Consider the following 22514-nt stretch of genomic DNA (forward strand, 5'->3'; position numbering starts at 1 on the left):
AAACTTTTAATGCCAATTGTAGTGGATGTTAAGGGCCTACCATGTCCACCCCTTGAATCTACTACAGTCATAGTGACTTAGCTATAGAAAAGTGTGATTTTGACACACAGAATTTTTTTTCTGACCATGCTGGGAGAATTCTGACAGCATTTCTGAACTCCCTATAACTCCAGAAAGTCCCAGGAAATCTGTTGTCTAATTTAGTTGAGAAACTTTAGGACACAAATAGTACAATTTCTCTGCTGAATATTTGAGAGGAGCAATTCCTTGGAACGCTTAAGATTTCTTTATTGGTGAGATCATGCCTTAGGTACAAAAGAAGTCAAATATTTCATAAGTATTCTAAATCATATTTTTTGTAACAAAATAGTAAAATTTAAAGAGTAGTTAATACTACAAATTGAGAAGAACCACAAGCTATAATTTGCAATTTAACTGTAAACTACTATGGTTTATTTCCATAAGCTGCACTAGAAATTGGTTCCATTATTCTTTTTGTTATACTTAGTAGTTAAGAAAATACGAAACATAAAATTAATTCTACATCAATGTTTCAGTAATTCCATTAAAATAAAATATTTTAATAGCAACATAGTATTTTGTTTGATGATTTTCAGAGTTTTAAGCACATGACTTACACATTTAGTTAGCTAATACTTTGAGAAAATAATTTACATTTTGAAAGGCAATTCCACCTCTTGACCACTAGAGGGCCAATGTGTTGTATTAAGCAACATTTTTCGGGTCAGCAGAGTGAAATTCTTATTTCGACGTCTAGGTAGATGAGGTATAATACCTTCAATACGTTTTGCTGGTGGTTTCTTTTCTTCGGGTGTTGGTAGCAAAAGGGGGATAGGAGGAGCAACCACAGGAGGGATTTCTGAAGAAAATAAATGCCGTTAGTAACATGTTTTAGTTTCCTATTTTGTGTAAAATATAATGAATAGTCTCATGCATTTTTTTCAGTACTTCAAAGGTATTATAGTACCAATTCATCAATCAGAACAAATAAAAGTAGCATCTATTTATTACTGGAACTACTTTGTTTTTTTTTTTTTTTACTTTAATTTCTAATTGCTCACTGAAGAATACAACATGGAAGGGTTTGTTCTGACTCTGCTGCAGTTTGGGCGTTGGTATAAAGTTTTGTACAGATTCGTAGTGCTAGAATATTGCTGCTCCAAGCTCAGATGCTGAGGTTCTGGGTCTTACCTTCTGGTGGTACTGCTCTAATAGGCATGGTTGGGATTGGAACTCTGGAGTCAGGAATATCTGGAAAGGGACATGTAATGATAAGCATAGAGAGACTGAGAACAAGCTATTTATTAGACCCTAAGATATGTCAGGCATATCTAATGGAAGAATCTAATATACAGACAAAATAATATTAGTATTCTTTTGTATGCAGCCACATAGGTAAGTTTTGTTTGCTGTCAAAATTTGTTTCATTCTGTGGCCATTCTATTTGGCATGATTCTAGCATCAGCTGAGTGAGACCTTATTATCTCTGATTTGCCATACTCACAAAGTTTAACATTTTATTATTTGACTGAAAGTAATTTGACTGAATAACACTTTTATTGAAAAATATTTTATCCAAAAGAGAAAGATGTCTTATACGTTTTAGTTTGGCTTCTGTGATTTACAAAATTATGCTGAATTTATTGTAAGCAAGGATTGATTTTTACAAAACAACTTACCAGGAGGCTTCAGCTCAAGTTTGATTTCTGCAAAATAAAAAAAAAAATGATATTTTTGTGTTGAGAATGGTATAGGTAGGCTACGTGTTTCAAAGATGGCAGGGTGGCTTTCAGATGGCGCTCCCTCACCTTTCGTCGTTAGGTATAACTCTGCCGTGCTTCTTGCTTCACCTCTTGGCTCCAGCCGAGCGATGACCGAGTAGACACCTAGGGAGAAAAATCATCCAACTTTTGTTTTCTGATATGATGCAAATAACACTTCTTTACTTCAATATATGTATGTGTTTATTTACACTTGTCTTTTCTAAAAAAGCATTCTAGATAGAATTAGAGCATGAGCGCATACAGGGTAGAAATACAGAAAACAGATGAGCCTTCAATTATACATTCACTGGAAAACTGTCAATGAAATCACCTTCATCGTCTGGGGTCACGTTGTGGATGGTCATATAATGGCAGCGACCGTCATTCCTGAAGTTGTACTTCTGGCTCTCTGTCAGTTCTGTTGGTCCTTTGTACCATGTTACAATGGCGTCATCAAAGGACACTTCACACTCGAAGGTGGCAGACTGATGCTCACTCACCACAATGTTCTGTATACGCTTTGTAAACTGAATTGGTTCAGCTGTTTAAGTACAAAGAGAGTTCAAAGCTAGGTTATATAGAGAGGAATTTCTTTTACTTGCTTTTGCCTCAGATACTTAAAATCTCCATCTTTGTACCCAGTTATAAAATAGCAAGAAAAGTTCAAAAATCCAAAATGAAAAGAAATGCACACTTCTTTGCATCACTAACAAAAAAGTATCCCAATTCTTAAGTGTATTCCTGCCGGACGAATGTAGCAAAGTGTAAAGAAATTATTGTGAGTCCTTAAAATATTTACATAAAGGACATATTAAAGAGAGCTTATGACCCGAAGTCAAATTAAGTTTTAAAAGTGTTAGGGTACATAAACTTAATTGTACTCTGTAACTTATTCCTCTGTGAAATTCTTTCTTGCCTCAGTAAAATGATTTCTGTTACTCAGGATCTAGAATTGTTTATCTAATATGTATAACTTTTCTTGTAAAATAATTTCAAACTCAATAGGAAATCTGCACTTCTAAATTTCACAAAAAAATTTTAGAGTTCGGAAATCTGCTAAGTACATAGGGGCACAAATAAAGGATCTGTGTGGATGGCAGGAGTGTTTTCTAGAAGAGGACGGAGGGGAGGGTCTTATACGTATAACAGTACCATAAAATCTTAGAAATCACAGTACTCTGGTGAGCTCTATTTACTAAATAATTATATAAAAAATATCAATTATTTAAAAAATAATTAGTACTTGCAGCTGGACCTTTACTTTGAAAATCATTTAAAATACAACCAGTCACTGATATTCATTGTAAGGTAAGCTAGAAAAGTTGACATGTTTATGTAAATTGAATGTCATATATTTGTGTTTCAGCAAATACAAATGGGCACCAATAGTTGAAAGCAGATGCTATTATAACCAAAATTTTTCTCAATACAGTTTGAGGGTGTCTTTGGAAAATGCATATAATCAATTAGGAAATGAATGTTGTTGCTCCTAAATTCTGAGATTTCACTTAATTTCAGAGATTCAGAACGTTGAAACATGATCTGAAAATGAAATAAATATTTTTTGAAAAATAATTGCTAATTGCACATGACATGTTAATTTTATCTACATAATTTTGTACAGAGAAAGTCAGACTATGTCCTATAAACAAAATATCAATTCCTAACCAAGATCCTCCAGATTTACAGCTATGAGATCTTGTCCTTTCCTAGATTTCTTTCTACAATCCTAGATATGAGAATCATGAAATTTAGACTTTAGACAGAAATTACTGTTAAAGATTATGTCTTAGACTAGATTAAAATCTAAAAGAATGACGCAAAAGAATTGACACTCATTTGAATATTTCCCGTGTGCTTCTGTATGAACTTTGAGATGTGAGTGAATACTATGAGAACGTGTGTTGGGAAATAAGAACACATGACCACTTTGGTGTGTATCTAAAGGCAGGGCTGCAGGCGTCCTGCACAACATTTGCCATTGACCTATGCTGCACCACAAGGACTCCACAGTGTTTCACGCACCTTCGATTCTGAGTTCTGCTGAAGTTTCAAGGTCTTCATATTTGCAGGTGTACTGACCCTGGTCTTCTGCTCGAACATCTGCAATGGTCAATTTGTGGACTTTGTGTTCCACTTCTGTTTTGTGTCTACCTTGGGGTTTAAGGATTCTGCCATTTCTGAACCATTCAGATTTTACATTTGGTACAGAAAACTGGCATGTCATGGTGCAAGTCTGGCCTTCTTTCAGAGTCACATCCTGAAGATGCCGTTCCCACGCAGGCTCTGTTCATGTGATACAACACACATTTTGTTCAGTATCACACGCAGATGTGCTCAACAGTAATTGAAATCTCACAAGTATTTCATAAGCCTTTTCTAACTTACCAATTACGGTTAGTTTAGCGCTAGCGATGTGTGGGCCACAAACCAATCGATAATTGCCCTGGTCTTTAAGTTGACAGTTTTTGACTCTGAGTGTATGTCGGTCACCATCGATGCTTATTTCAAATTTATCACTGGGTTCCAGTTTTTGAGTTCCTTTGTACCATGAAAGCTTGATTTCTGGATAATTAATTTTAATGTCAATTTCAAAGACAGCATCATTATCTTTCAAAACTGTCTGATTTTCGATGTCCTTGATCAGAGTGACAGGCTAGGAGAATAAAGAATTAAAACACATTTGTTACTCCTTCCCTTATAATAATACTCAATCCTAACTTGTTCATTTTATTATCAGCATAATTCTTTTTACCTCTGTCTGTGACAGTCTTTGCTGAATAAATGATACAAGTTCCTCAAATTCCTTTTCGTCCTTCTCTGACCTCTCTATTTCTTCAATTTCCTGAGAAGAACAAAAATGATAGGTATTACATATGAAACAAAATTTGATTTAGAGGATGCATGACTATATTCAACTTCCATTCTGGATGCTGGTTAGGTCATATTAAATGATGTCATATAACTATAGGATTCTGGTAATTCAAAGGGAATGTGTGAGATGTTTTAAGTGTGACTTTTTTAGGATGATGCTATATATGAAGGAGCATACCAGTCTATGTGTCTCTTCTTCTTGGCTTTGCTTGAGCAGTTCAAATGCTTGAAGAAGACCTCGGAAGTCAGTGATTCCATACATGCGGGCATATTTTTCATATTCTTTAGGATCAACATTTTTGAGAAGTTCCATGATATCAATTTCCTCTTCTTCCCCAGCTTTCTTTAAGATTGGAGTCCTAAATAAAATTTAAGAAGGATAAATCACCTGTCTTCTATTTATTTTTAATTATCTATCATCATTCAAAGATTATGTACTTCATGAAGGTTTTCTTGTTCTTTATTCAATAAATATTAATTTTACCATGTTAGCTGTGAAATAATTTTAAAATGTGGGTTTGGAGATGGAGTGGATTAGAATCAGATGGATTAGGACCATGGTTATAAAATATAGACATTGGATCAAAAATTTTAAGAAAGGAAACAATAATAGAAGTATTTCTGTAAACTTCATAACCAAAGAGCCTAGTTAATGAATTATAATATCAGAAAAAATAATAATAGCAATGGAAAACTTTAATAATAGAATAGTATACATCTCATGGAAAAGATTTATGGGAATTGAGTGTGGATTTAATTCAATAATTATGTTGAAAAATAAACCATATTGAAATGGATGATAATTATGGAAAATGTTTAAAACAGTTGTTTTAGAGAACCATTCATAACATACGAAATTATATATAGAAACAAAAATTTCATACCTAGGCACAGACAATACTAGGGTTTCTTTAGGGCATTTCTTTTTGTTTAAAACTCTTAATAGACATTCACCTCATTCTTAAAACTTTCTCTTACATTCAGAAATTGATTCTAATGAAACAAGAACACCCAGATGTTTTTGCTTATCTGCTTCTGTTAAAATGTCTATATGCCTATGTTTTTTAACAATCTGAATCATGAGATGGATGGCCCATGCCTTTTGAGAGATTCCTTTTGTGAATGGGACATTACAGTTGTCCCTCTGAATGCACAGGAGATTGGCTTCAAGAGGCCTGTGGCTAGATGCTGAAGTCCCTGATGTAAAATGGCATAGTATTTGCATGTAACCTATGCACATCCTCCTGTATACTTCATCTCTAGATTACTTATAATATCTAACACAATGTAAGTGCTGTGTAAATGGTTATTATGCTGTCTTGTTTATTTGTATTTTTAAAATTTTTGTTCTTTAAAACTTTCCACTGGGGCTGGTTGACTGTGGATGCGGAACCCGCTTACACTGAGGGCTGACTGTACAATTTGTGTTTTTTATTGAACTCACTTTTTCAGCATTGCTCTAAGATCGCCTTCAATTTTCTCTTGTTTCTTCCTTTCATCCACCTGTAAGTTAACGTTACTTTCAATTTCACCATGTTTGTTAAATGCCACGCATCGGTATAACCCAGAATCAGTTTTTGTGGTGTCTCTAATCTCCAGTTTTGCCTCATCGCCTTTTTGGTGGATGAAAACACGACCTCCTTGGTTCAGCTGTCTCCACTTCCCTTTTGTCCATTTAACATTTGGGATTGGGTCACCTCCAACTTTTGCAATGAAGGTTGCAGTGGTTTCTAAGGAATAAGGAAGACAAATGAATAAAAATTTAATTTTCTAAAATCAGTTCTTCCAAAATTAAATCATAAGTAAAAGGTACCAGATAGATGAAGATGCACTTCTCATGAAGTACACTTACTTTCTACGACTCTGATACTCTGAGGTTCTGACACAAAAAAGAGCCTTCCATCTACCGCAGCTTTCTTGGCTGCTGGGGCCACAGCTGGTTTGTCTGAAAAAACGTTTACATGTTTTGTTACTACAATCACCTCAGAATTGTAATAAATATCCCCCTTTTTAAAATAAGCCTTAGGAGGTTGGCAGTGTGATAAGTAAGTACTGCAGAATTCTCTTCCTATGTAACGGTGGGTTACAGAAGATAAAGCAGCTTCTCAGACATTTATGCTAATGATAGCTATCAAAGGTTGAACTATAATCATGTTAGTAGTGTCAATATTTTTAGACCTGGTTTTATTTTTTCCAGGTGTATCACACCAGCCTACTTTCTATCACATTATTATAGCATCATTTTTGGAACTGCATTAATTAAATCTTACTGGATATGGTGAAAAGAGGTGCAAGAAGAGTGGTAAACTTGTAATAATTTCAGATACTTTGTATTGACATTATTTCTGTTAAATTATCTAATATTTCAATTAAAATAAGGAGCCTACAAATTGCAGATGAGCAACAACTGATATTTCTAAAAATCTGATTCCATTTCTAGTGAAATTGTAATAAGCAAATAAACATGAGTGGTGGCTGGCTTGAACTGCATAATACTTTTGAGGTGTCTGTACCTTTAATGGTCACTTTTGATTTGGTAGTGTCACTTCCAGCCACATTCGAAGCTTTACACACATAATCTCCCGAATCTGCTTTAGCCACATCTCTGAGTTCCAGTACAGCTGTCCCACTAGCAAAGCTGAAGCTGCATCGGTCTGAAGGCTTTATTTCCCTGCCAGCCTTCAACCACTGGATCCTAATTGGCTCAGATCCCTGGACATGGCAGCTGAGCTGCACGTATTCTCCCTCACTCACTGTTACTGGAGTAAGGTGCTGATCAAATACAGGTGGCTTCTTAGGTTCTGGAATTGAAAAGGTATTTTCATGAGGAACATAAAGGCAAAAAAAGTATTAAATTCCACAAGAGAAACAAATAAAGAGAAAACCAGTTTTGCCTCTAACAGGTAACACTGGTTGCTGTAGTAGAACAGAATTATGTGTCTGGTTTATTCCTCTCTAAAGACAGTAGTTTAAATTTGTTGGATTTTTAAAAACGATAAAAGTTTAAAAACAAGCAAAGAACACATGACATGCTGCCCACAAATTGCCCCAGCATCTGTGTCCTGACTAAGCACTGCAGACACTGGCAGTTACTATAAACTTCTTTACCATGTAGCACACTATTAATTCTCTCAAACCTGTGTACAGCTGCGTTTTTGCTGAACCCTGAAAATGAAGGGCCTATTTGGGAATTCTGCTTATCTCCAGCAGCAGTGATTGCTACCCTCTAGGAAAGAAAGCTAGCATCTGAGTAATACATGAGCCCACATATTTATATGTGATTTTCTCTGATGTTCATCTTTAGCTTTTAAATGGAGCCACAGTAGCATTTAAAATCCAATCTTAGCCCAAAGGAATTAGGAGTTGAAGTTCAGTGTTTAACTGAAGACCAATGATGAAGACTCGATGAGTAACATGATAGGAAGGCCATGTACAACTCAGTAGTATATAATGATTTTGTTCAATGGTTCTGAGACCTGTACCTAGAAAGAATAAGGCCATTTTTTTTTGTTATTGCAAAGATTAAAACTTCTGATGTCTACCCTTTAAAAAATTTTACAAATAGCTTCAGAATTCTATAGAAAGCATTTATCTGCCGTGGTAAAACCATCATGAATGTAAATCATGAATATAAGCCACTGCTAAGTATATGTTTTTCATTTTATTAAATGTGTTTTAAAACTAAATGCATCTAAATTCCATTAAATGAGTGATGAAATTGGAATTTTAAGACAACTCAGTGATATTTACTTATGAGAAATATCAGTCTATTAATAATAACTTACTATCTGTACACTGTGAGATAATCAACCAGATCATAAGAGTTGGTAATCAATTCCAAGCTGCTCTAAGAGTTTAGTTTTTAATGTGATTTTGATGAAGCTATGTTGTAATTACTGGAAGCCGTTACAGTGAAGAGAAACAGATAAAGATATCCTTAAACAACATAGTCTATTTCATTGTCTCAAGCTATGATTGTGTATTTAAATACATCTTCCATAATGATATGCAATGTTTTCTACCCATTATTTTTCTTTTTGGGCAAATGTTACCCTTTTGTCTGGGATTAATATTTGTTTGCAGGTCCAAAGCTTTGGGCAATATACATTAAAAAATAATCCTTTAGAAATACACTTAGAAAGGAGAAAGTTTCAGACTGTGATTTAATGTATAACTCAATAATAGTCAAGTGTGATATTTGGTGATGAACATTAGAAAAAATTAAAAACAAATGTACTTCATAAAAATATATGTGTCACATATGCACACATTTCAGAGTATGCTGAAACTTCTAACTACTTAAGGGAATTTGGGGATATGATTTAGAAACCTAAGATACTAGTCCATTAAATGACACCTCCTTTGGGAAGACACATAATTAAATTACAATAATTTATATTTTTGGTAAACATGTGGAGTGATAAATACACAGTTAAATAATGTGTATTTATATTTGTTATAACTTACATGGTCAAGATATCATAAGAAATGCACATGGCTATATAACAGGCAGTGAAGAAAAACAACAGGTTGGGGCTGTGAGGATAACTCACCTTTGATGACAATTGAAGATGTGCACAGAGCAGAGCCTGCATCATTGGACACTTTGCATGTGTACAAACCCGCGTCGTTCATGCCTGCTTTCCTGACTTGCAGCACTAACGTGTTGTTCTTGAATGTTATTTCACAGTTAGAAGTTGGTTGTATCTCTATATTATTTTTGTACCAGGCAACAGTTATAGGTTGGGAACCAGCCACACGTCCCTCAAGTTTAAAAGAATTCCCTTCTGTTTCTTCTACTGTCTCTGAGAGTTTTTTAGTGAAACTTGGTGGGATGAGCCGCTCTGTAAGAAATTGCAAGGATATATGAAGTAGAATCCCGAAGCAGATTACTAATATGAAGCTTTTCAAGGAAAAAATCTCATATTTTTAGTTAAAAATCAAGGCTAACCAACTAAATACACTATATCAGTGTATGTTCCTAAACATTTCAGTCTCCTTCTACCAGCTTATTCTAAACTGTTCTTTGACTTACAAGGTGGGTGATAAGAAATAACTTATGGTCATTTACAGAATCACAAATTTGTAAAAAGAGGGGGTAATCTCAGTATCATATGGAATATATAAAGTTTTAGAAATATAGATTATAAGCTGGGTGTGGTAGCTCATGCCTGTAATCCCAGCACTTTGGGAGGCCAAGGCGGGCAGATCACTTGACGTCAGGAGCTCCAGACCAACCTGGCCAACATGGTGAAACCCCGTTTCTACCAAAAATTACAAAAATTAGTTGGGCATGGTGGTGGGTGCCTATAATCCCACCTACTCAGGAGGCTGAGGCATGAGAATCACTTGAACCCAGGAGGCAGAGGTTGCAGCGAGCAGAGATCATGCCACTGTACTCCAGCCTGGGTGACAGAGTGAGACCCTGTCTCGAGAAAAGAAAGAAATACAGATTTAAAAAATGACTTCTTCTCTAGATAAACTTATTTCCTCGTAAACGTTTTCTTTTCATTTGTTTAAAAATGTCCTAAATTGCATTCATCATCATAAAAACTACACCTTCAGGATATACTACAAAATTACACTTTTGTGGGATCGCTTATAAAATAAATGATACCTTTTATATTCAGCTGAGCTGTGCACGAGTCTTTTCCCACTTCATTCACAGCATAGCAGGTATATTGTCCAGAATCTCCTTTGTCTACTTTGAGGACTGTCAGGTGGGCGCTGTTTTCCAGATAACTAATCTGGTAGTTTCCACCACTTCGTATCTCTCTGTTGTCTTTGGCCCAGCTGACCTTTATCGGTTGTGTGCCTGTGACGTGGCACTCAAAGTCAGCACTTTCTCCCACCACAGCATCCACAGGGGCAAGACGGATATCAAAGAATGGTGGGTTCTTCCCCTCTAATAGTAGAGCAGAAAGACAAGGTTTCAGGCTCAGTATCTGGACCGTGTCAGTTTACTGAAACAGAAATTTCTCCCTAATTTCACATTTGATTACAATACTTTAATTATAGAAATAAAAGTTTAAGAATCCACAAACCTGTAAGAATGAGCCGGGCACTAGAAGAAGCAGAGCCTATAGGGTTTGTAGCTGTGCAAGAATACTGGCCTGCAAGGCTCCGGTCAGTTTTAAAAATATTGAGTGTGGCTGTATTGTCTAAAAATGATGTCTGTACATTTGGGCTGTCTTTCAATGGCTTGCCATCTTTATACCAAGACACAGAGATAGGTTCTGATCCACTTATGGCACAATCAAAAACAACTGGCAGTCCAACTGTTTCTTGAACATCTCTCAATTGTCGAGAAAATGATGGTGGAAGTTTTTGTTCTGTAGGAACAGAATAAAAGTAACAAACACTTTAATTTACTAAATGCTCTTCTCACAATTATATATATACAAAATGCATGTATATATGTGATTTCTTTTAAAAATCAGGAATTATTAACGTCTCTTGAATTAACTTGGAGATAAAGAAAAGCATATAGATTTCTGGAGCAAAAGTATCACTCTGAGACCAACCCTTATGCACAGTAGGTGCAAACCAATCTGAAAACCAGTAAAGCAATTGGTTGGCTGAAGGCATGTCTCTGGGCAAGCAGCAGATTCCTGTAATTTTAACGACTGCCTTCTAACAATTTGCATGAGATACTTATGGGGTGGAATTAAAAAATATATGATCACTTTTAAAAAAGATTTAATTATAGAATCAAATGATTGCATAATCCTTCCAATTAAAGATTTAGTCATATTATCTCTCTCTGTAAAATCCACAGAAAAAGATAAGCCACTAACTGTAAATAGGATTACTTAAGCAGAATATTAAGACTTTGGAAAGATTTTCCTAAAAACAAGGCCTCCCCAGACATTTTAAATCTTGTTCAAAAGAAACACAAATTCGTTCACTTTAAAAATATTGCCATCACCTTGAACGGTAAGGAAAGTTGATGCAGAAACTTCTCCTACGCTGTTTTCAGCTTTGCAGATATATTCTCCACTATCATTAATATCAACCTGGTTGAAAACCAGTGTAGCAACATTATTCCTAAAATGCATTTTGTAGGTCGTAGTGGGTCTCAATTTTGTATCTCCTTTATACCAGGATACCCCAATTTCAGGGGTTCCAGCAAGCTGGCATTGTAGAGAGGCAGAATCTCCAACAGACACCTTAACCGGCTCCAGCTGCTTGACAAAATACGGTGGTTCTGCAGCCAAGAGAGATAATCAATCAGTGATGAAGGAGATGGGCCAGATCATCGATTGCATACAAAGGTAAGAATGTGCAATCATGACAAACCTAGTATGAGTATTTGTGCTGAACAGGAATCTTTTCCAGAAGCATTTTCAATGTAGCAGTTGTATTGTCCTGCATCCTCTACTGTGCTACTTGGAATTTCCAGGATTGCCGATTTTTCAGTCGTAGTTATATTACACCTCTGAGAAGGAGTTACATTTATGCCATTTTTCTTCCAGACAACAAAAATGGGAGGAGTTCCAGTGAATGTACCCTCTAGGATCAGGGGTTTTCCTTTCTCTATGCTGTAATCATTCAGCCTCTTCACAAATTTGGCTGGGGCTAAAGTGACCAAATTGAAAATATATCAATTGAAAATATCAAACACAGATACATAGAGACATAGACACATCTAATTACTAACCATATAAATCTAGAAGAGCAGTCTGACAAACCTTTTATGTAGAGATGTGTTGTACAAGAAGCCTTGCCAGCTTCATTGCTAACTATGCAAGTATATTCTCCACTTTGTGATGTATCTACATCGAACAACTCCAGTTCAGCAACTGAATCCTCCAAGGACACGTTGCATCTGTCCCCTGGTACTACTTCACTGCTACCCTTGAACCAGCTAACACTGAAAGGAGGTGTTCCTTTTACGATACTGGTGAAAGTTACATTGGTCCCAGTTAAAACATCCATGGGTTCAGGTTTCTGAACAAAAGATGGTGGTTCTAAACACAAAAGCATATATCAGAAAAGGTTTAGATTTGTGAATTGTTATGACAAACATGCTTAATAAACTGTGAAATGCAATTCATTTTACTGTTTTGTAAACTGACCTCTCACAGTCAAAGGAGCACTACATTCATCAGAACCAGCCATATTAGTAGCTATACATGTGTAGTCACCACTGTCTGATTCTTCCAGCATGTTCACAGTTAAAGCACAAGTATTATCTGTCAGGGTGGTCTGGTATTTCCTTCCACTGCTGATCTCATTTCCTTCATGGAACCAGGAGACAGAGATTGGAGGTGACCCATAGACTTTACACTCCATTACAACTGAGGAACCGGATAGACCATTTGTCTCTTTCAGTTTTCTTGTGAATGAAGGAGGAACGGTTCGATCTGAATGTGATACAAAAAAAAAAGCAAAAACAAAGGACAACAATTATAAAATGACTTGAAGAGAGAGCTGTCTTCTTGATGGAATATCCCTAGATCCATTTGGCTCTTTTGTGAGGGTATTAAAAAATCCTCTATGGCTTCACACTATCAAAAGCTTGGAGAATCAGTGGGCAGAATGTGATGGTTGACTTGCTAGGGATTTTATTCTCTCTTTGCCGTGAAGCCTTATGTGGTGAATTATTTCAGCATAAAGGAAGACTGCTTTAACCTTATCCAGACACTATTTTTTCATTCCTATCATCATTTTGGAAATTCCTCAAAAAGAAAGGGATATAACTTTTGAATGTGGTTTTCTTCTAATTCTACAGATGGTATTGCCTCTGAATTTGCTGATTCAGAAGATGTAAGACTCATGCTATCCTATGGAAGATGGAACAACCCATATACATTTATGAAAATCAGGAAATACATTATTATAATGGTGAAGGAAAAGCCCAAGAAATCAACCAACCTGAAACCTGCACTGAAGCTGTGCAGCTGTCTTTACCAACAGGGTTCTGCACCTCAAAACTGTATACCCCACTGTCACTCGGTGCCACCTTGATGATCTTAAGGCCAGATACTTTGTTGAAGAAGCTTATTTTGTATTTGTTGTCACTTGTTAGTTCCTTTCCATCCTTAAACCACTTAGTACTGAGTTCAGGGGTGCCAGCTACTGTACACTCCAAGGTACAGGTGTCTCCTGTGGTAACTTTTATGGATTCTGGCTTTTCTACAATTGTTGCAGGCTCTGGAATGAAATGTAAAAGATACCCATATTTTAAATTCAAATTGAAAAACTAAAGAAAACACAGATCCTGGTGAGTGTGTGCCTTGTATCTGTGATAACATCATCTTCGTACTAACCGAGAATGGATAGCATGGCGAAGCACTCTTGCATCCCAGCATCATTTTTGATCTGACAAGTGTATTTTCCAGCACTGGCTGGTTCCACTCTTGAAAATTGTAAGGTTGCAATGTTTTCTGAATAAGAAATCCATATGTTGTCACTTTCTCTAACGACTTCCCCCTTATCTTTGAACCACACCACTGAAATGGGCTCAGCGCCTTCAATGATAGTCTGCAGCTGAACTTCTTTACCAACGACAGTAGAAATGTCACTGAGCTTCTTCACAAAGCTTGGTGGTGCTGATGAAGAAAGAGGAAAGCCTGGGTTTTAAAATGTGTGGGACTGACAGCATTTTGCTCAAATCATGAATGCCAAGAATCAAACTAGTGATAATGTATCATTTCCATTTAAGAGGCATTTTTGGTCGATGCGAGCAGGGACACATTAAAGTTTATATTCAGTAGGAAAGTTGAATATCTCATCTACTCCAGCTTTCTTAATCCAATCAAAACCTAATGACAACATTATCTAAAAGGATATTTAGTAGGATTTAGAAACGGGATGCAGACTCAACAGAAAAGGACTTGGAAAGGAAACAAAGGGAAAGTGGAATAGGCTGTTAGTGATAAGACTGAGCTAGGGTGAAGGGGGCAACAAACTATTACAATTAGAAGGGAAGTAGTGAGCAGAAGAGAATGCAGTCCATCTAACCTTTGAGAGTGATGGAACCAACGCAAGTGTCACTCCCCACATCGTTTGTGGCTTTACACTGATATTCCCCAATGTCTGCAGCATCAACATTCAGGATGTGGATACTGGTAAGGAAATTCTCAGACATTATCTTGTACTTCTTGCCGCTCCTAAGTTCTCTCTTGTCTTTATGCCAAGAAACATGAAATGGGGGCGTGCCCTGAAGCTCACATTCAAGGTGAACATCAGCTCCTTTCAGTGTCTCGACAGGATGAGGCTTTTTGCGGAAAATGGGTGGTTCTAAAATTGGAAAAAAGGAAGATACGGATGTATTATGTAAGTATATAGTTAAAAGTAAGAATCAGTCTTCCACTCCATCGGAGATAGAGTGAAAAAAACACTTTCAATTCTTTACTGTGTCCTTTCCCAATTTTAAAACATCGTTGGAGAGTCAAATAGGGAGTTAAGAGGACAATTAAAGAGGAGGCGAATGTGAAAAATACACAGGTGGGGAGAGCTCTGACCTTTAACTTTTAAGGACGTGCTGCTGCTGGCACTGCCGGCTGCATTGTGGGCCTCACAGGTGTAGTCTCCACTGTCTTCAACACTGAGATTGTGCATTTCCAGCACAGCCACGGAGTCAACGAATGACATTCTGAATTTACTGCTCTCTTGAATTTCAGTCTCGTCCTTGTACCATAAAACTTTGATTTCTGGAGACCCGCCGATTTTGCATTCATACCTTGTAAATTCATCCTGTTTCACAATTCTTGAAGGTTCTAGCTTCTTAATGAACCTGGGTGGTTCTATGGAAACAAAAGGAAACACAAAGGGTAAGGGATGGAAAAGATGCATATAATTCAAGATGAGGTGGAAAAAATAATCTTTGCTAGAGAGGTCGTTAGCTCTGGAAAACAAATTTATGCAGTTCAAGGAAGAAGAGTTAAATGAAACCTAAATAGAAAATTTCTAAAATAAAATACGCTTGTTTTTGTAAGCATCCACATCAAGTATTATTACTAAAGGAAGGAGAAAAAGACGTTACTCTCTAATGTGCCGTCCTCTCCCAGCAAAAGAGTCCCTTCTCGAGTGCCAAGATCAGAGATAATAGCATGTATCTGTCAGTGGAAGCCCTCTGAGGTCCACGGGGAATGAGAGTTTCGTTACTGTCCTGTATGTGAACCAGTGGAGAACTATTTCCTAAGGCTGCAGTGCTATCAGTTACATAGCATGAAGAGCCAGAATGGCAAAATGGGTCAGATATCCTAATATTTTTAAAATGCCATTTTCCTCTTATAGGTGTTAAATGGATATTTCTTCAACCTTCATAATTTTCCTCTGAAGTGTGCAAGAGTAATGCTTTCCTCATTAACTGAAGCAAAAAATTCAGGCATAGGGAAGTGAAAATGATTAGCTATATGTCATAGAGCAAATGGGCTGCTAAATCTAATTATATTTTAATTTCAAGATATTTATAAACCACCACCATCATAAAAACCCTTAAAAATACTCTAATGGACTCGACTAGCAGTCCATTGAGTAAACTATTTAATTGCTAACACTAGCAGCTATAAACATGTGGCAGAAACACATGACTGCCTTCCATAATAGCAGATACTGATCTACCTACTCCTCAGCCGCTGACGTCCACTGTTATTTAAGTGGGGCTCGTGGAGGAAAGTAAGTTGAACTTATCATTCTCATCTGAATTCTCCTTGAAGAGCTTGATAGTTTGGAGTTTTGCTATGCCTTAGACGGACAAAAGCCATTCATTTACTAAGTACTGTGGAAAACAAGTCATTTGCAATAACTTTGCTTTTTTCTCCTATGATAATGCCTTTCAAACTAGGATTTTCTCGCAATTTTGTAGAGTTTTGGTTGTCTCTCTCTAGTCTCTATTTTTAATCTCTTAAAATGGACTTTTGGTCCATGTTTTCCTAGTTTAAAAAAAATTTTTTTTAAGTAATAAAAAAATACTTGTCTCCATTTGGAAGGTACTTGATCCACTTGATCCATTTTAATCACTAGACCCTGGTCCTAAACGTAGCCCTCTCTCAAGCACACCCACCCTCCTATATTTTAAGATACTGAAAATGTAAAAGAGATCTTGCTCCTTCACTCTAACAAGTACCTTGTACACCCAGCTGAGCAGAACAAGAGTCTTTTCCAGCGACGTTGCTTGCATAGCAGGTGTACTGCCCGGCATCGCCTTTGCCTACTTTGAGAACTGTCAGAGTGGCAGTATTTTCTACCAAAGTCATCTTGTAGTTGCCTCCAGGGCGTATCTCTCGGTTATCTTTGGCCCAAGTGATTTTGATTGGTGCAGTTCCAGTTACATGACATTTAAAAGTACCACTTTCTCCAAGAGCAAGATCTACTGATACAGGTTTTAGATCAAAGAAAGGAGGCACTTCATGCTCTGAAAAGAATGAAGACCAACATGGTGATTTTGATTTCCATGCTCTCATATACACAGCAGAAACTAAATGGCGCCAGCCTTTTGGTGGCCTGGAGCAGTGAAGCTGCTTTACAATGAAGAGGGTAATGTGAGTTACTCACCTGAGAGAATGAGCTTGGCACTGGATGAAGCAGTCCCAAGAGGATTAGAAGCAGAGCAATTATACTGCCCTACGTGGCTCTGGTCAGTTTGTAAAATCTGAAGAGTTGCTACATTATGAACAAAAGATGTCTGCAAATTAGCATCATCTTTCAAAAGAACCCCATCCTTGTACCAAGACACTTGAAGAGGTTCTGAGCCATTGATGCGGCATTCAAATGCAACTGGGAAGCCTAGAGTCTCATGAACGTCTTTCAGTTTTCTTGCAAAGGAAGGTGGAAGTTTGCGCTCTGTAAAGAAGTTACAGATAATCCTTATTTACAAGTGAGAAAGCATCCACAACATATTTCAATCCATGAAAGTTTTGATGTTTTTAAGAAAATGAATCTGTCCACACACACTAGGTTAAACAACACCATCATCACCTTTGATAACAAGCACAGCTGAAGAAGCGACTGCCCCCACACTGTTCTCTGCCTTGCACGAATACTCTCCCACATCACTGTGATCCACTTTGTTGATTACTAAGGAAGCAATGTTATTTTTGAATTGCATTTTATATGCAGGAGCTGATCGTAGCTTTGTGTGTTCTTTATACCAAGAAATTCTAATTTCTGGAGTTCCATCCACTTTACACTGTAAAGTTGCAGGTTCTCCAATGGCTGCTTCCACATGTTCCAGAGGTTCAATGAAGTATGGTGGTTCTATGGTACAAAGGATGGTAATCAATCAGTCAGTCATGCCATGTAAAAGAGGATGTTTGAAGTGAAAGAGCAATACAAAGAGGTAGCTGTCAACACACCTAAGACAGACACCAGAGCTTCACAGATATCTTGACCGGCCTCATTTTCTATCAGGCAGCTGTACTGTGCATAATCCTCTATTGTGCTCTCAAGAATTTCCAGTATGGTAGATTTTTCTGTCATAGTAATACTGCATCTCTCAGATTGTGAAAGAAGATACTCGTCCTTTATCCAGCTCACTGAGATTGGAGGTGTGCCAGTGTATGTGGCCTCGAGAACTATGGGGCTTCCTGTCTCAACACTGAAATCAGCCAGTCTTTTCACAAAAGTGGCTGGTTCTATAGGGAGAAAACATGAGGGTAAAATTCATGTCTTCTAATGAAGACTTAGGAGAAATTTTAAAAGATACACATATTGGGGGAAAAAGCAAACCTTTCACAAAAAGATGTGTGGTACAGGAAGCACTGCCAGCATCATTAGTAACGAGGCAAGAATAGTCTCCACTTTGCAATGGCTGCACCTCAAACAACTCCAGTTCTGTGACAAAATCTTCCAGGGAGATGTTGCATGACTCCCCAGGCACCAGTTCCCTGCTGCCTTTAAACCACTTGACCTTGAAAGGAGGGGTGCCTCTGATGACACTGGTGAACGTGAGGCTCATTCCAGGCAAAACTTCCACAGAATCGGGGGTTTGTTCAAAAGATGGTGGTTCTAGATATTGCAAGGTGGAAGGGGAGATTAAGAGAAGAAAGAAATCCAAGTGAGAAGTGCTTTTGCTCCTTAAAAAAAAGGGAGCTAAGACTAAATATGAAGACAAAATAAAGAAACTCCAGGGAAGGCAGACATCACATCCACATGAAAGAGGTGTTAGAGAAGCAGCAGCTTTTTCCCTGCACACTGACCTTGCACAGTCAGGACTGCTGAGCACTCGTCGGAACCAGCTACGTTGGCAGCCACACACGTGTATATGCCTGTGTCGGAGGGCTCCAACAAGCTCAGATTCAAAGTACAGACGTTTTCCGAAAAGCTGGACTGACATTTGGGCCCACTAACAATCTCATTTCCGTCCTGAAACCAGCCAACTGAAATTGGGGCCGAACCAGAGACTCGGCACTCCAAAACAATTGAGGCCCCCAGGATGGCATTCACGTCTTTCAGCTTGCGGATGAAGGAAGGAGGTACAATCCGATCTATGTGGGGAAGGGTAGTTTTGGGTTTAAAGAGAAGTTTTATTCTGTGCCCCTCCACCCCGTGGAAATATTGTAAATGCACAAAAATCTCATTCTACTCACCAGAAACATGGACAGATACAGTGCAGTTACTTTTGCCAACACTGTTTTTCACTTCAAAGCTATATAACCCTTTGTCACTCATTTCTGCAGAGGGGATTTTGAGGGAAGCTACTTTATTGATGAATGTAATGTGATGTTTGCTGTCTGCAGACAATTCTCTTCCATCTTTGAACCACTTGGCTGAGAGTTCGGGTGTTCCAGTCACTACACATTCTAATGCAAAAGGATTTCCAGTAGTGACAGTCATGGGTTCTGGCTTCTCTATGATTCTGGCTGGTTCTAAAAGAAGAAGTATTTTGCATTGAAAACAAAGTCACCTTTCAAACTCAAGAGTACAATCACTGTATTACTCGATAAGAGGAATATTTGAGGAAAATGATCATGGATCAATTAACTTGATATTTTTTCTCTGGCTGTGCTTTGCTACTAACCTAGTACAGTCAAGACTGCAGAGCATTCTCTCATTCCAGCATCGTTTTTGATTTGGCATATATATTTTCCAGAATTCGATGCTTCTGGACTCCCCAGCTGGAGGGTTGCAATGTTATCAATGAATGAAATCCTGGTGTTCTCACTTTCTCTGATGACTTCACCTTTATCTTTCAGCCAGACAACAGAAATTGGCTGGAAGCCCTCCACTATGGCCCGTAACTCAACAGCATCCCCAATAAGTGTTGAGGTGTCACTTAGCTTTTTCACGAATCGTGGAGGTTCTGATGAAAGAAATTTGTGATTAGAGGAAAAAATGTGAGAGTCATGGCCACACAAGTTATTAGTTAGGCAAGAACAGATAGAAGTAAGGGGCATATATTTTTGTGCCCATGTATACAAACCTTTGAACTTGACAGAGCAAGAACACGTGTCACTTCCCACCTCGTTAGTAGCTTTGCAGTGATATTCCCCGACATCGGAGGCTTCAAGGTTAAGGATATGAAGACTTGTATCAAAATTTTTCGAAGTGATTTTAAATTTCTTGCTGCTTCTAACTTGCTTTCGATCTTTAACCCATACTACTTCAAATGGGGGAGTTCCCGAAATTTCACATTGTAGAATCACATCAGAACCTTTAAGAGCTCCTACTGGAGAAGGCTTCTGGGTGAAAATAGGAGGTGCTACCAGAAAAAAGAAGATAAACAATGAGAACACTTGCTTACTATAAAGGAAGAAAAAATTAAATCTAGAACCTTGAAGACTGACTGGTGTGATCATATGACAATACATGCTGACACAAGAAATGACAATTCATTAAAACTTGTTGAAGAATTGCAACAAAATAACCTTAATTATCCTTTTATTTTGGAGCTCGTAACTTTGCTAAGAGCCCAAATCAGAGGAGAATAAAGAAATGAAGAAGCTTAGTGTGTCTAACCTTTCACTGTCAACGCTGTGCTGCAGCTGGCGTCACCAACACCATTATGAGCCTCACAAATGTAGTCCCCGCTGTCCTCAGCACTAGCTTCATTGATGGTAAGCAGTGCCACAGAATTAATGAATGACATGTTGTATTTCCAACTTTCATGAAGTTCACTGTCATTTCGGAACCACGAAACTTTGATTTCTGGGGAACCACTTATTTTACATTCCAGTTGAATGGATTCCCCCTGCTTTGCAACTTTTGAAGCTTCTAATTTCTTAACAAACTTTGGAGGTTCTAGTAAACCAAACAAAACAGTCAGTGAGGGATATTTATTATACATGTTAAAAGAGCTTGTTTTTGTAGCTGAAGATCCCATAAATTTATATTTAAACTGGTTTGTTATTAAGAATATACTTTCTGAGGATTTTGCAGTAAAATAAGTTATCTTTTAAGTTAAATAATCTCATAACATTTTAAATAATTTAGTTGATACTTTTTTTAGTTTGACTATGTAAGTTAAAACATAAAAGTTAATGTATTATAGATGTATTTGATCAACACTTAGTAATGATAAATCAGAATGCCATATAACAAGAAAGCATTAAAAAATGGACTAGACAGTTAAAACATTTAACAAATTTCAATTAAACAATACTTTTTGATAAGATTACACTTAGAGATACACTAATGTAAAGAACAATATAAAGAGAAAACACAACTTTGATTAATGTTACCTCCAACACTAATACACAAATTCTAACATGTCCAGTTAGTTTATCTCAAACACTTAAAAACCAAAGAAACATTTATAAGACAATTATGCAAACATGGTAAGGAACAAATATTGTGAAAAGCCATGGAATGATACCTTTTACACTGAGCTGAGCTGAGCACATGTCTTTGCCAACATCATTGGTTGCTTGGCAAGTATATTGACCAGAGTCTCCTTTGCCTACTTTAAGAATTCTCAAATGAGGAGTGTTTCCCACACATGTGATTGTATAGTTTCCTCCAGGACGGATCTCCTTGTTATCTTTTGACCAAGTGATTCGCATTGGTTGAGCACCAGTAACGTGACACTCAAAATCAGCACTTTCTCCAGCAATAACATCTATAGATACAGGCTTGATGTCAAAGAAGGGAGATTTCTTGGGTTCTGGAAGATGAGAAGAAAGGCAATGGGTGTTTGTTTTTTTTTTTTTGCCATTGGTCATTTCTACTTTGACAATGAAATATGAAGTCACAGTTTGCAAAGAAAAAGTGTGACATGTGAACAGACCTCTTGCTGTGAGTCTAGCACTAGAAGATGCTGTTCCGAGTGGGTTGGAAGCTGAGCAAGAGTACTGGCCAGAGTGACTCAAGTCAGTTTGCAAAATTTTTAAAGTTGCCACATTATCTACAAACGATGTCTGTAGATTTTCATCATCTCTTAAAAGTACTCCATCTCTATACCAGCACACTTGGATGGGTGCAGAGCCATTTAATCGACAAGTGAGTGTAACAGGTAACCCCACAGTTTGTTCAATGTCCTTTAATTGTCTTGCAAAGGAAGGTGGGAGTTGGCGCTCTGTAGGGAGACACGTAATACTTAAGGCGTTAGGAGATGAAATGAGAACTTCACCATAAAGATACAAGAGTTAAGGAAAAAAGGAATTTCTTAATTTGTAAAATATCGTCACCTTGAATTCTGAACACAGTCTTAGAAGAAGCAGTTCCTATACTATTTTCTGCTTTGCATGTGTACTCTCCGCTGTCATTGAGGTTCACCTTATTAAAAACAAGCGTGGCCACATTGTTTGTAAAGTAGGTCCTGTATTCAGGAGTTGGCCGTAATTTGGTGTCTCCTTTGTACCAAGACACTGTAATTTCTGGTGTCCCAGCAACTTGGCATTGTAAAGAAACCGAATCTCCAACTGATGCCTCCAGAGGTTCCAGTTCCGTAACAAAATAAGGCGGTTCTAA

At 37.4% G+C, this 22514-nt stretch overlaps 1 protein-coding gene across 10 annotated transcripts in view; it reads right to left on the reverse strand.

Annotated features, from left to right (window-relative positions):
- Positions 1-22514, reverse strand: part of LOC105468968 (titin) — a 272665-nt gene that overhangs the window by 165456 nt on the left and 84695 nt on the right. For all 10 annotated transcript variants that reach the window (XM_071073842.1, XM_071073841.1, XM_071073840.1 and 7 more), the window contains exons 74-109: positions 22232-22510; positions 21832-22119; positions 21421-21708; positions 20565-20846; positions 20029-20307; positions 19627-19908; positions 19196-19474; positions 18806-19093; positions 18336-18614; positions 17963-18241; positions 17586-17864; positions 17163-17450; positions 16735-17022; positions 15128-15409; positions 14625-14903; positions 13931-14212; positions 13536-13814; positions 12737-13024; positions 12350-12628; positions 11958-12236; positions 11587-11865; positions 10703-10990; positions 10276-10563; positions 9212-9502; positions 7172-7459; positions 6511-6603; positions 6103-6388; positions 4837-5017; positions 4540-4629; positions 4173-4440; positions 3810-4070; positions 2116-2325; positions 1830-1907; positions 1701-1727; positions 1213-1272; positions 797-880 (exon numbers count right to left, since the gene is read on the reverse strand). In XM_071073842.1, the coding sequence (XP_070929943.1) occupies positions 797-880; positions 1213-1272; positions 1701-1727; positions 1830-1907; positions 2116-2325; positions 3810-4070; positions 4173-4440; positions 4540-4629; positions 4837-5017; positions 6103-6388; positions 6511-6603; positions 7172-7459; positions 9212-9502; positions 10276-10563; positions 10703-10990; positions 11587-11865; positions 11958-12236; positions 12350-12628; positions 12737-13024; positions 13536-13814; positions 13931-14212; positions 14625-14903; positions 15128-15409; positions 16735-17022; positions 17163-17450; positions 17586-17864; positions 17963-18241; positions 18336-18614; positions 18806-19093; positions 19196-19474; positions 19627-19908; positions 20029-20307; positions 20565-20846; positions 21421-21708; positions 21832-22119; positions 22232-22510 (8718 nt within the window). The remainder of the gene's footprint in view (positions 1-796; positions 881-1212; positions 1273-1700; positions 1728-1829; positions 1908-2115; positions 2326-3809; positions 4071-4172; positions 4441-4539; positions 4630-4836; positions 5018-6102; positions 6389-6510; positions 6604-7171; positions 7460-9211; positions 9503-10275; positions 10564-10702; positions 10991-11586; positions 11866-11957; positions 12237-12349; positions 12629-12736; positions 13025-13535; positions 13815-13930; positions 14213-14624; positions 14904-15127; positions 15410-16734; positions 17023-17162; positions 17451-17585; positions 17865-17962; positions 18242-18335; positions 18615-18805; positions 19094-19195; positions 19475-19626; positions 19909-20028; positions 20308-20564; positions 20847-21420; positions 21709-21831; positions 22120-22231; positions 22511-22514) is intronic.

The sequence above is a fragment of the Macaca nemestrina genome, chromosome 11 (assembly GCF_043159975.1).
Source record: "Macaca nemestrina isolate mMacNem1 chromosome 11, mMacNem.hap1, whole genome shotgun sequence".
In the NCBI taxonomy this organism is placed as follows: Eukaryota; Metazoa; Chordata; class Mammalia; order Primates; family Cercopithecidae; genus Macaca; species Macaca nemestrina.